The sequence below is a fragment of the Bubalus bubalis genome, chromosome 5, assembly GCF_019923935.1.
Source record: "Bubalus bubalis isolate 160015118507 breed Murrah chromosome 5, NDDB_SH_1, whole genome shotgun sequence".
Lineage (NCBI taxonomy): Eukaryota > Metazoa > Chordata > Mammalia > Artiodactyla > Bovidae > Bubalus > Bubalus bubalis.
In genome coordinates this window covers 90611979-90626096 of record NC_059161.1, presented here as the reverse complement: position 1 = coordinate 90626096, position 14118 = coordinate 90611979, and the positions used below count along the sequence as shown (strand labels likewise).

Here is a 14118-nt window from a genome sequence, read left to right as displayed (position 1 = left end):
CTTCAGCCATGGCCTATCTGTGTGAACCTGGGCCAGTTACTTAACCTCTTAAAGCTTTAATTTCCTTCTTTCAAAACAAGATAGCAATTACTATTTTGAGTTGGGAACAAAAGCAGCTCAGTGTGATAAGAGAAGCACTGAACTTGAATGTCAGAAGACTCAGGTTATAGCCTGAGCCACTGTCAGCCATGTGAGACAGGGCAATCAATCCATCAATCAGCAAACATTTATTGAGCCTTATACATTTAAATGGAGAAGGAAATGGCAACCCATTCCAGTATTCTTGTCTGGAAAAATTCCATGGAAAGAGGAGCCTGGCAGGCTACAGTCCATGGGGTCACAAAGTCAGACATGAGTGAGCAACGCATGCATGCATATGAATTTGTTACAAGTACTTTGGGAATAGAGCACTAAAAAAGACATTGTTCCTTACTCTGAAAGCAAATTCATTCAAATTTGTTCATTTTCCTTAGTGACTGAACTAAGTCCCCATAGGAGGTACTTTCTGCATCAACATTCTAAAAATAAATATCAATATCATGATGCTTCTGTTTCTTTGCTAAGTACAATGTGTGTGTGTGTGTGTGTATGCACACATAATTAATTCCTCCTTTTTATATACAAAGGGGATATATGCAAAAAGAAGGGGCTGAACTCTGAGGCTTGTCTCATTGTGTTTACTACCTACAGCTGCCGTTACCAGCTGTTCCCACACATTCTCTCTATGGGGCATATTTTTCTGGAATGTCAATTAATACATGATGCCACTATGGCACCACTGTAAAGACAGCAGAATCAATAGGATTTACAGAAACCTGATGGAAAATGTTGTCCTTTCTTCTCTGCCTCTGAAATGAGCTTAGTGACAATTCCCAACAATTCAAACAGAAGCTGAAGAAACAATTTCTACATCCTGAATGTGTTTCCATTCCTTTGGTTGACATGAACTCGCAATACTACTGTGTGCTGTGTGATTATTCATGGAGTGCAATCTATTAACAGTTAATAGCGTCAACTTTGGGATCAGGTTGACAAACATATAGATAGGGATATAAATCCCACCTCTAGCATGTATAAGTTGGGAAACTTTAAGTGTTCTGATCTCGATTTCCTCATATATATAGTGAAAATTATCACTTATCTCCTAAAGTTACCAAATGAGATAAGCTACATAAATTATTCAGTACATTTACAGCACTTCATTTAATCACTAGTAATTAAAGAATGATTAATTATCAAGTTCATCACCATACTTAGCTATTAAAATAACTTTATATATGTTAGAAGAAAAAATATGAACTAACTCATGTTAGTACAAAGAAAACAAGCTACTTTAACTAGTTTACAGCTACTTTAACTCAATCACATAGGAAACATCATTTTAGGAAAAAAAGACAACATTTTCTTCCAAGTTCCTAGCTAGACAGATCAATATTCAATACATACCATTAAGATATTTTGCAATCTAGTACTCAAATCACAACAAAATGGCTAATCAGATTACAAGTTTGTTACACATATGAGTTTTAATGTGTCTTTTCATGAAGTTACTAATCAAATTAAAATACAGGTATTTTCATAAGAGAAATGCACATATATAATTTCTTAGTAAAGCTCCAAGTTACTAGAGAATTTTTCAGCTGCCTTTCAGCACTTAAATCCCTGATTTTATAATCATAAATGTAGAAATGGTTTTAGTAGTACAGAGAACAAGCAAATCAACAATATATGAGCGCACCAGGACTCAGTATTTGTGAGCATATGATCAATGTAATATTTCAAATCACCAGCCATGTCCCATTTACCATAAGTAGGTCAATAGAAAAATAAATTAACTTACAGTGAACGAGAACTTCCTTGGACTCCATGAAAGTGCTTAGAAGAATGGAATGAACTTGTACTTCTAAACTCAAATATCTGCTACTAGTTGATTGAATCCCCAGCTGTGTCTCTTGCTCCCACCAGCTTACCAAACATATGACCACAGACACTCCTTCCTAACAGCTGACTTTTAATCCTGTCTTTAGGTTTAAACAAGATCTTTTCAAAAATATGTAGCATGTAATACTGAAATCACCAAAAATAAAATTAATTTTAAAAATCACCCCCTTGCTCTATCTCCCTACATGTTCCTCCAAAAAGAAGGCTGGCTTAATTTGGGAAAGAAACTATATAATTTGCTTTCACACCCATTGCTCCATGGAATATATGATGGCTACCCAGCACAATTCTCTTCTTTGAGCTCTAAGATGTGCACTCTGGGATGTAACACAAATGTCAAAGCCATTTAGGTGCCACTGAGGATGAAACATAAATGTTATAAAGGCAACTGGTGCAATCAGGGTATATTACTTCCAGGAAATAAATAAAAACTACCTAATTCAGGCTCTTCCACAACACAGAGGCCTAGAGTCAGTGGTTGGCAATGATATTGTAGACATTCCAAAGATATCTCCTGGCCATTATTTCCCTCTGCAACATCATATAGGACATGACAAAGAGTTTATCCTCACCTAACTCCCTAAAACACTAAATATTAACAACCATAGGTTTTACCTACAGAAAATATTTTTAACTTAAAAAATCAGTAGCTCTTTGTTTTACTATGTCACAAAATATCAAGTTTTCTGCTTATTAGTCCTATCACCTACAAGTTAAAATCACGGAATGAATACATAAAAGAAGGTAAACATTATTTCCTATGTGTCATCAAAACATAGAAGTACTTCATTTGATTTTTCATAAACTACTGTCCCTGGAGTTTTACACACATAAGAAATCCTCATCTACATACTACCAACAGGTAATATACATTCAACATAAATGTAGTGAGGCAACCAAGTGCCAGACACTGTGCTAGATTCTACAGATATAAAAAAGATAGACATTTTCTTTGTAAAAAGTTTACCAGACATAGAGTGGTTCTTCCAATGGTATACTACAATGTTACTGCATTCAAATTCTCCCTCAATTTTTGATTTTCACAAATCCCTGCATCCAAGTGAATTCCATACAAGTTTTCTTTTTCATGAAAGTAAACTCCGGTCAATGATAAAGAATGCAGGAATATTTAAAGTTGACTATAAAAAAGAAAGGTACAAAGAAACATTATACATTATACATCAAATTGTATTTGCACATTGAAAGCCAGTTAATTTCTACATAAGTTATTGAGAATAACCTTAGTAATGACTCAACTTGTAAATTATCCAGATCTCTGATCAAAATAAGAGATCCCCTAATCCAACTGCCACAGACACAAAGTTGAAGAGTGTAGCCATTCACCTACAGGAGGCCCTAGTCATTGCAGCCATGTATAGATGTGAGCCAAATGTTGTCACTGTTTTATCTTTTGTTGTTGTTCTTGTTGTTGTTGTTTTCAAGAGAAGCCATAAAAATAGATTTATGTCTGAAAACTCCAATTTTTACATGTCACTTCAATTTTTTTTTTAAAAAAAGGGGAACTTAAAAAAAAAAAAATCAAGACCTAGCTCCTTTAACATAAAGAGTACCCATGAAAAACTCACAGCTAACATCATACTTAATGAAAGATTTTTCTCTAAGACCAGGAATAATACAAGAATGTTCATTCTCTCTTCTATTCAAAATTATGCTAGAGGTTCTAACCAAGGCAAGAAAAAGAAATAAAAGACCCTTAGATTGAAAAGTGAGAAGTAAAATTACCTCCAGCAACAGGTGACATGAAAATCCTAAGGTACACAGAAAATCCTAAGAAATTCAAACACAATAAAACTGAAAGAACTAATGAACAAGTTTAAAAGGTTGCAAGACACAAGATCAATATATAAAAATCAACTGCATTTCTATAAACTAGCAATGAGCAACATGAAAAAAAGTTTTTAGAATTCCATTTGTAGAGAATTACAAAACATTGTTGAAAAAATTAAAGAAATGTAAAGACAATTCATATTTATGGATTGGAAGACATAATACTGTTATAATGGCAATACTCCCCAAACTAATTTTCAGATTCAACATGACCGTATACAAATCTCAGATTTGTTTTTTTGTTTTTTGGGGTTCTTTTTGCAGAAATTGACAAGCTGATCCTAAAATTCAAGTGTAAATGCAAGTGACCCAGAATAATCAAAATAATCTTGAATCAGATTGTGGGGAGAATACCTTTTCCAGCAAATAGTCTTGAGAAAGCTAAATGTTCACAAATAAATCAATGAATCTGAAACCCTAACCTCACATCACATGTAAAAATTAACTCAAAATGGATCAAAGACCTACATGTAATAACCTAAACTATAAAACTCTTAGAAGAAGACCTAAGTATAAACCTTGATGACCTTGGGTTAGGCAATGGTTTCTCAGATATGACATGAAAAGCACAAGCAATCAAAGGAAAAAAACAAAAAGACTTCATCAAAATTTGTGCTTCAAATGAAAAGATCAACAAAATCAAAATGCAACACAGATGGAAGAAAATATTTACTAATAATGTATTTGAGTAGGGTTCATTATCAAGAATAAATAGAGAACTATTACAAGCCAACAACAGAAAGACAAACAACCTGATTTTAAATGGGCAAATATTTGAACAGATATTTCTCCAAAGACATACAAATGGTCAACAAGTATATGAAAGGATGTCCAACATCATTAGTAGGGAAATTCAAATCAAATGATGATAAGATACACTTCACACAAAAAATTGTGGCTACAATAAAAGATGAGCAAAACCAAGTGTTGGTAAGGATATGGAGAAACTGGAAAGACATTGGTATGGGCAAAAAATCTGCAGTCAATTTGGAAAAATATAGCAGTTCCTCAAAATGTTAAACAGAGTTACCAGGAATCCTACTACTAAGTACACACTTCAAGAGAAATAAAACTATACATCCACACACAAAACCTGCACACAAATTATTATTCATAACAGTCAAATTTTTTAAACAACCCAAATGTCCATCAATTAATGAATGGATAAACAATATGTAGTATATCTATCCATTAAATAATATTTTGCAATTAAAAAGAATAAAGTGCTAATGCATGCTACAATGTTGATGAACCTTGAAAATGTTATGCTAAGTGAAAAAAGCCAGTCATAAAAGATCACTTGTTAAATGACCCCATTTATCTAAAATAGACAAGTCTACAGAAAATGATTAGTAGTTGCCAAGGTGCTGAAGAAAGGAGTATGAGGATTTCTGTGAGGAATGATGAAAATGTTCTGGAATTAGATAGTGATGATGGCTGTACAACTCTGTGAATATTCATAAAATCACTGAATTTTACACTTTGAAAGGTGATATGTATGGCATATGAATTATATCTCAATAAAACAGCTATTGGGGGGTTTCCTGATGGCTCAGCAGTAAAGAATCTGCCTGCAATGCAGGAGACCCAAATTCGATCCCTGGGTAGGGAAGATCTCCTGGAGAAGGAAATGGCAACCCACTCCAATATTCTTGCTGGGAAAATACCATGGACAGAGGAGCCTGGTGGGCTACAGTCCAAAGGGTCATCACAAAGAGTCGGATACAACTGAGCAACAGAGTACACATGCAAAGCAGCTGTTTAAAAAATTAGGTCCAGCCCACCCACTTTGCATTCTTTGCCTAAAAAGATTTCTAAATCAAAATGGCTGTTACTAATATTTAAAAGGATCTTGGATGGGTGAAGGATTTTGCAAAAACTATAACAGAGTAAGTAGAGTGTCCAATTTTCTAAAATCAACCAGCACACATGTCCTATTTCAGTATTTCAAATAAAATTTAATACTTAAAATTTTAGTAATAACAATGTGTTTTAGAAAAAGTCAAATAAATAACCTAACTCTAAACCTAAAGCAACTAGAAAAGAAAGACATGAAGAACCCCAGGGTTAGTAGAAGGAAAGAAATCTTAAAAATTAGGGCAGAAATAAATGCAAAAGAAACAAAAGAGACCATAGCAAAAATCAACAACACCAAAAGCTGGTTCATTGAGAAGATTTAAAAAATTGATAAACCATTAGCCAGACTCATCAAGAAACAAAGGGAGAAAAATCAAATCAACAAAATTAGAAACAAAAATGGAGAGATCACAAAGGACAACACAGAAATAAAAAGGTCATAAGAAAAAGAATAGCTCAAGACTAGTAATAGCTCCTTTCTGCTTGCAGAATAAAGCCCTATCTCCTTTTATCCACAGCCTAAAGCTAACTGATCTTTCCAATCCTACAGTTTATAAGGTCCTTATGAGATCCCTACAGTTCAACCAAATTAGACCCACTCTTTGCCTGGAAAACCTCTAATGCTTTCTTAAATATGCTACTTCTATTTCAGATGCTGTTCTCCCATATCCAAATTCTCCCAGACTTTCAGTGTTCAAAATGCTACCTCCTTTATGAAAACTTTCCTGGTTCTCCCCTTTCAATCAGGATCAGGCTGAAGTAAACTTTCTCTTAGAACTTTTATCTCATGAAGATACTTCTTATTAATGGCTATCAGTTACATGCGCACTTGTGGTTTTTTTTTTTCCCCTTGCTAAATAGTGAGTCCCGTAATGATAATATGTATGAAATTTCAACACAGTACCAAGTACATCAGCTCTAATGCTCACAACAATCCTAAAAGATATTATTCCTCTTAGAAGATGAAGAAACTGAGGAGTAAAGAGGGTAAATCAATGGTTCAAGGTCCAACAATAAGTGGAAAGTCTGAGATTTGATGCTAGTCCATTTTTGGTGGCATCTCTGTTTCCCACAAAGTGCTTTCTAGACAGCATTGCATGAAACAGGTCCTCAAAGACAACTGATTAAACAATTAATTGAAACTAGCATCAAAAATATTCATCACTCATCTTGAGTGACTTGCCTTGGTTCAAATTTCAACTCCTCATTTATAAATCAAATAGTGGGTGGTCCTAAGATGGCAGAGGAATAGGACAGGGAGACCACTTTCTCCCCCACAAATTCATTGACAGAACGCCGAGAAAATTCCACAAAACAACTTCTGAATGCTGGCAGAGGACATCAGGCACCGACAAAGGCAGCCTATTGTCTTTGAAAGGAGGTAGGACAAAATATAAAAGATAAAAATAGAGACAAAAGAGGTAGGGATGGAGATCTGTCCTGGAAAGGGAGTCTTTAAAAAGAGAGAAGCTTCCAAACACCAGGAAATGCTCTCTCTGGCGGGTCTGTGGTGAGCCTTGGAAACTCAGAGGGCAAAATAACTGGGAGGAAAAATAAATAAATAATTAAAACCCACATATTACGTGCCTAACAGCACCTCCCAGCAGAGCAGCAGCCCAGACACTCACATCCCTCATTAGCAAGCAGGGGCTGGACAGGGAGGTGGTGATGTCATCCAGCCATCTCATCCTCTGTCGTCCCCTTCTTCTCCTGCCCCTAATCCCTCCCACTATCACAGTCTTTTCCAATGAGTCAACCCTTTGCATGAGGTGGCCAAAGACCTGGAGTTTCAGCTTTAGCATGAGTCCTTCCAAAGAATACCCAGGACTGATCTCCTTTAGGATGGACTGGTTGTATCTCCTTGCAGTCCACGGGACTCTCAAGAGTCTTCTCCAACACCACAGTTCAAAAGCATCCATTCTTCGGTGCTCAGCTTTCTTCACAGTCCAACTCTCACATCCATACATGACCACTGAAAAAACCATAGCCTTGACCAGAAGGACCTTTGTTGGCAAAGTAATGTCTCTGCTTTTGAATATGCTATCTAGGTTGGTCATAACTTTCCCTCCAAGGAGTAAGCGTCTTTTAATTTCATGGCTGCAGTCACCATCTGCAGTGATTATGGAGCCCAGAAAAATAAAGTCTGACACTGTTTCCACTGTTTCCCCATCTATTTCCCATGAAGTGATGGGACCGGATGCCATGATCTTTGTTTTCTGAATGTTGAGCTTTAAGCCAACTTTTTCACTTTCCACTTTCACTTTCATCAAGAGGCTTTTGAGTTCCTCTTCACTTTCTGCCATAAGGGTGGTGTCATCTGCATATCTGAGATTATTGATATTTCTCCCGGGCAATCTTGATTCTAGCTTGTGCTTCTTCCAGCCCAACGTTTTTCATGATGTACTCTGCATATAAGTTAAATAAGAAGGGTGACAATATACAGCCTTGACATACTCCTTTTCCTATTTGGAACCAGTCTGTTGTTCCATGTCCAGTTTTAACTGTTGCTTCCTGACCTGCATATAGGTTTCTCAAGTTTCAGGATATAAAATCAACACACAGAAATCCCTTGCATTCCTATACACTAACAATGAGAAAACAGAAAGAGAAATTAAGGAAACAATTCCACTCACCATTGCAATGAAAAGAATAAAATACTTAGGAATATATCTACCTAAAGAAACAAAAGACCTATATATAGAAAACTATAAAACACTGGTGAAAAAAATCAAAGAGGACACAAATAGATGGAGAAATATACCGTGTTCATGGATCAGAAGAATCAATATAGTGAAAATGAGTATACTATTCAAAGCAATCTATAGATTCAATGCAATCCCTATCAAGCTACCAATGGTATTTTTCAGAGAACTAGAACAAATAATTTCTCAATTTGTATGGAAATACAAAAAACCTAGAATAGCCAAAGCAATCTTAAGAAAGAAGAATGGAACTGGAAGAATCAACCTGTCTGACTTCAGTCTCTACTACAAAGCCACAGTCATCAAGACAGTATGGTACTGGCACAAAGACAGAAATATAGATCAATGGAACAAAATAGAAAGCCCAGGGATAAATCCACACACCTATGGACACCTTATCTTTGACAAAGGAGGCAGGAATATACAATGGAGAAAAGACAATCTCTTTAGCAAGTGGTGCTGCAAAAACTGGTCAACCACTTGTAAAAGAATGAATTTAGAACACTTTCCAACACCATACACAATAATAAACTCAAAATGGATTAAAGATCTAAACATAAAACCAGAAACTATTAAACTTCTAGAGGAAAACATAGGCAAAACACTCACCGACATAAACCACAGCAGGATCTTCTATGACCCATCTCCCAGAATATTGGAAATAAAAGCAAAAATAAACAAATGGGACTTAATTAAAATTAAAAGCTTCTGCACAACAAAGGAAACTATAAGCAAGGTGAAAAGACAGCCTTCAGAATGGGAGAAAATAATAGCAATGAAGCAACAAAGAATTAATCTCAAAAATATACAAGCAACTCCTGCAGCTCAATTCCAGAAAAATAAACGACCCAATCAAAAAGTGGGCCAAAGAACTAAACAGACATTTCTCCAAAGAAGACATACAGATGGCTAACAAACATTTGAAAAGATACTCAACGTCATTCATTATCAGAGAAATACAAATCAAAACCACAATGAGGTACCATTTCATGCCAGTCAGAATGGCTGTGATCCAAAAGTCTACAAGCAATAAATGCTGGAGAGGGTGTGGAGAAAAGGGAACCCTCTTACACTGTTGGTGGGAATGCAAACTAGTACAGCCACTATGGAGAACAGTGTGGAGATTCCTAAAAAACTGGAAATAGAACTGCCATATGACCCAGCAATCCCACTGCTGGGCATACACACCAAGGAAACCAGAATTGAAAGAGACATGTGTACCCCAATGTTCATCGCAGCACTGTTTATAATAGCCAGGACATGGAAGCAACCTAGATGTCCATCAGCAGACGCATGGATAAGAAAGCTGTGGTACATATACACAATGAAATATTACTCAGCTATTAAAAAGAATACATTTGAATCAGTTCTAATGAGGTGGGAGGTATTGGGGGCAGAAGGAGAAGGGGACGACAGAGGATGAGATGGCTGGATGGCATCACCGAATCGATGATCATGAGTTTGAGTAAACTCCAGGAGTTGGTGATGGACAGGGAAGCCTGGCGTGCTGCAATTCATGGGGTTGCAAAGAGTCGGACATGACTGAGCGACTGAACTGAACTGAATGAGGTGGATGAAACTGGAGCCTATTATACAGAGTGAAGTAAGCCAGAAAGAAAAACACCCATATAGTATACTAACACATATATATGGAATTTAGAAAGATGGTAACGATGACCCTATAAGCGAGACAGCAATAGAGACACAGATGTACAGAACAGTCTTTTGGACTCTGTGGGAGATGGCAAAGGCGGGATGATTTGGGAGAATGGCATTGAAACACGTAAATTATCACATGTGAAATGAATCACCAGTCCAGGTTTGATGCATGAGACAGGGTGTTTGGGGCTGGTGCACTGGGATGACCCAGAGGGATGGGATGGGGAGGGAGGTGGGAGGGGGAGGTTCAGGATAGGGAATACATGTACACCCATGGCGGATTCATGCCATTCATGTTAATGTATGTCAAAACCAATACAATATTGTAAAGTAAAAAATAAATAAAACTGGAAAAAATATACATATAAATCAAACAGAGGTAAATTATTGAATCTTAATTTCAGTTACCTCATTTCTAATACGAAGATCATAATATTTAGGTAACTGGATTATTGTGAGAATTAAATGAGGCCAAAAATGCTAAATTCTTAGCACACAGTAAGAACTCAATAAATGTAGGTTTTCTCCCTTTTCACACTCTTTCCCCATGCCCTGCCCTCTATTTACAGTGGATTAACAAAATAAATCTGTTCTTTATGGTCAACAAATCTGTTATAGTTCTACAATGCCTTAATTTCCTGACTTAATCGTAAGTAATTTACTGGCCAAATTTGAGTTTCAAGTTTTGCATCTGTGAAAATATAGGATAACAAAACTGTCTTATGCAGGAATTGTGATAAATATATGAACTAATCTGACTCAAACAATATTTTAGCAGAAAACCCTGATGGAGTTGTTTTTTGGAATCCCAAGATGTGCTTGAATTGGAGATAAGAGAAGAGGGCTGTAGTCCAGGCTGCAGCACACCATTATGCACCACAGGCATTTCTTTCCTGTCAGTGGAAGGTGCAACTTAAATGGCTATAAAGCAACTATTTATTAAAAAAAAAAAAAGGTCCAGCCCACCCACTTTTTATCCTTCACCTAAAAGGAATTCTAAATAAAAACATCTCCTACTAATATTTAACAGGGTCAGGGAGTTATTTCCTCTAAATTTTATAAAGCTCTGTACAAGGATGAACAAATAGAAATGAGAATTATAACCAAAATTGATTTCTCCCTGGTAACTCAGCTGGTAAAGGATCCACCTGCAATGCAGGAGACCCCAGTTCAATTCCTGGGTCAGGTAGATCCACTGGAGAAGGGATATATTACCCACTCCTGTATTTTTGGGTTTCCCTGGTAGCTCAGTTGGTAAAGAATCCACCTGCAATGCAGAAGACCTGGGTTTGATCCCTGAGTTGGGAAGATCCCTTGGAGAAAGGATTCTGGCCTGGAGAATCTCATAGACTATACAGTCCATGGGGTCGCAAAGAGTCGGACATGACTGAGTGACTTTCAGTTTCACTTTCACAGCAAACCTGTAGGTAAGGAGCTTCCAGTCTAATGATGAACACACTGTGCTCAGATGCTCAGTTGTGTCTGGATCTTTGCAACCCCGTGGACTATAGCCCACCATAGGCTTCTCTGACTATGGAATTTTCCAGGCAAGAATACTGGAGTGGGGTACCATTTCCTCCTCCAGAGGATCTTTCAGACCCAGGGATCAAACCCGTATTTCTTGTGCCTCCTGCAGTGGCAGGGAAGCCACCTGGGAAGCCTCAATGATAAACATCAGAATTCCAAAACTGATTTGAATTTCTCACACAAGATCCAACCAAGGTGAAGTGAAGTGAAAGTCTCTCAGTTGTGTCCAAGTCTTTGTGACCCCATGGTCTACAGATCCAGGGAATTCTCCAGGCCAGAATACTGGAGTGGAGAATACTCCAGCCTTTCCCTTTTCCAGGGGATCTTCCCAACCCAAGGATCAAACTCAGATCTCTTGCATTGCAGGCAGATTCTTTACCAGCTGAGCCACAAGGGAAGTCACAAACCAAATATTTTAGCCTGTTCACATCATTACATTCTTCATGACTTCATCCCTAAAATACCTCTTAGGCAAACTGTGCTGAGGCTGTGAAAGTGGTGGTTTTAAAAGGCTATCCCCATGACACCACCACCACTGAGGCCAGAAAGGATTTTTGAAAGAGAAGAGAAAGAAAGCAGACCCATAGAAATAACAGGTGCTCTGAACAGCTGGGGAGAGAAAACTGAACTCAAACTCAGGAAGATCCTAAGAACTAGCAAAATTTCAAATCCCTGTTGAAGAAGAAACATAGTAACTCACTTTCAAGATAACAGTTCCTTTTCATTCTACTCCAAAGTCCCTGAAAAGCGACATGTTCACAGCTGCTTAGTACTAATAGGCCTTGAGATGCCAGAGTTCACTCCCAAGGAAAAGTAGTCCTTTAAATTAGAATCTTTTTATAGATGTTTTTCCTTCAATAAATAAACAGAAATTTTGGCAATTATTGACAATTTCCCTTTTTAAATTCTGTGATCCAATGGGATATGTCTGGGAAGCAATATGAAATTGTGAAAGAACCACAGGCCTTGGAATCTGAAAATTGTGGCCTACTACTTTCTAGTTGTTTGACTTCAGGCTTCTAATAAAAATGCTTACATAACACCTGTTTTTCTAACCACCTTAATATGTTAACTTGTTTAACCCTCATACTAACTCCACGTATAGGTATTACTATTGATTCCACATTAAAAATGAGAAAACACATTTAGAGAGATGAAGTAGCTTGATAAAACACCATGGCTAATAAATGATAGAATTGAGATTTGAATGCAGGTACCCTAGTTCAAGAGACAGCACTCCTAATGACTTCTAATGTTCTTTTTCTCATTTTTTTCCTTCATTGCTCTTTAACTGTAAAATAGAATGAATTCATAGGGACATTGTGAGATTAAATAATATATGTGAAGCACAATTCCTGGCACCTAGTAAATGCATGATAAGTAATACATAGAAACTATAATGACTATTGACATAGGTCAGACTGTTAAGATCTAAAATTAAACTACCCCCATTATTTCTCCCAGATATATTTCTCCCTCTCTCTATGGATACATAACATACATACATTTATACACGCATACACACACATGCATGGTGAGGGAGAGGGATAAATCTCCTGTCAATATCTGGAAAACACATAATTTCACGATACTTACAGAACAATATAAAGAATTAAAGAGAATTCTAGTATCAACTACTGTGCAGTTTATGTGTATGGCTGAACATTAACAAATATTACAACCACCTTATGTTTTAGCTTTCTGAGTTATGAGTGATAAAATAAGAGAGACATAAGAATATATAAGGATCATTTACTTCAAACTACAAGCCACAGCAGAAATGTATTCTACAGCATCCCTGGCCAACAATTTTCAAAATTCAATTTTCATACTTCCATCTTATTCATTATGATACTCATCCCATTGTTACATACTCTTACTTTTTGGAAAGTAATACCCTCTAATGAAATAAAGTAATCTATCTATCTTCTATCTAGAACTTCTATATAAAGAAGTTTTAGCTTAAAAAATGTTTTTAATAATTAAACTACATTAAAGTGACCTCTCCACATCACTATTCTAGTTTGAAATATATTAGATGTGGGGGAAGTTTTAGAGTCAGCCCACATTTAAAACTCTCCCTAACACTTGGTTCTCACTTTGTCCATTCTTCTACATGATATGTATATAGGCCTTTTTTTCCCTCATTAAATTATTAGATCATTTAAAAGGAGGGAGTTTATCTTTTTATTTGCCCTTGTAACTGTCACAGTGTCCAATACAGTGACTAGCACACACACAAAAAAAGATGATTAATATTTATGAAAAAGGAGGGAAAGGAAGGAACTATAATGGGAGAAAAGAGAAAGGGCCAGAAAGAAAGCAGAAAGGCAACCAAACTAACCAAAAAAAAAAAAACAAAAAATTAGTGAAAAGTCTTCTATTTTAATGAGAAACATTTCCTCTTTGTGAAGAACTTTCCAGCACAACAACTATTGCAAAGCTTTCTCCATAATTTTCTCACCACATTTTATTAACTGCCTTAGTTTCAAGCAGATTTTCTAGTAAGAAAACTGAAGATGGTATTTAGTCCATTTCACCTCAGAATTAACCAGTCCAAAAATCAGGCAATACTTTGGACCAG

The 14118-nt window shown here is 36.4% G+C and overlaps 1 protein-coding gene across 16 annotated transcripts in view; it reads right to left on the bottom strand.

Moving 5' to 3' along the window:
* Window positions 1–14118, bottom strand: part of DLG2 (discs large MAGUK scaffold protein 2) — a 2352634-nt gene that overhangs the window by 2152935 nt on the left and 185581 nt on the right. Inside the window, exon 1 of one of the 16 annotated variants that reach the window (XM_045165937.1) lies at window positions 1841–3223. The exons of 14 other annotated variants lie outside the window; for them this stretch is intronic. In XM_045165937.1, coding sequence (XP_045021872.1) covers window positions 1841–1868 — 28 coding nt within the window. In that variant the 5' untranslated portion in view covers window positions 1869–3223. Of the gene's footprint in view, window positions 1–1840; window positions 3224–14118 lie in introns of those variants that run through there. One more of the 16 variants, XM_045165946.1, reaches the window with a different exon arrangement.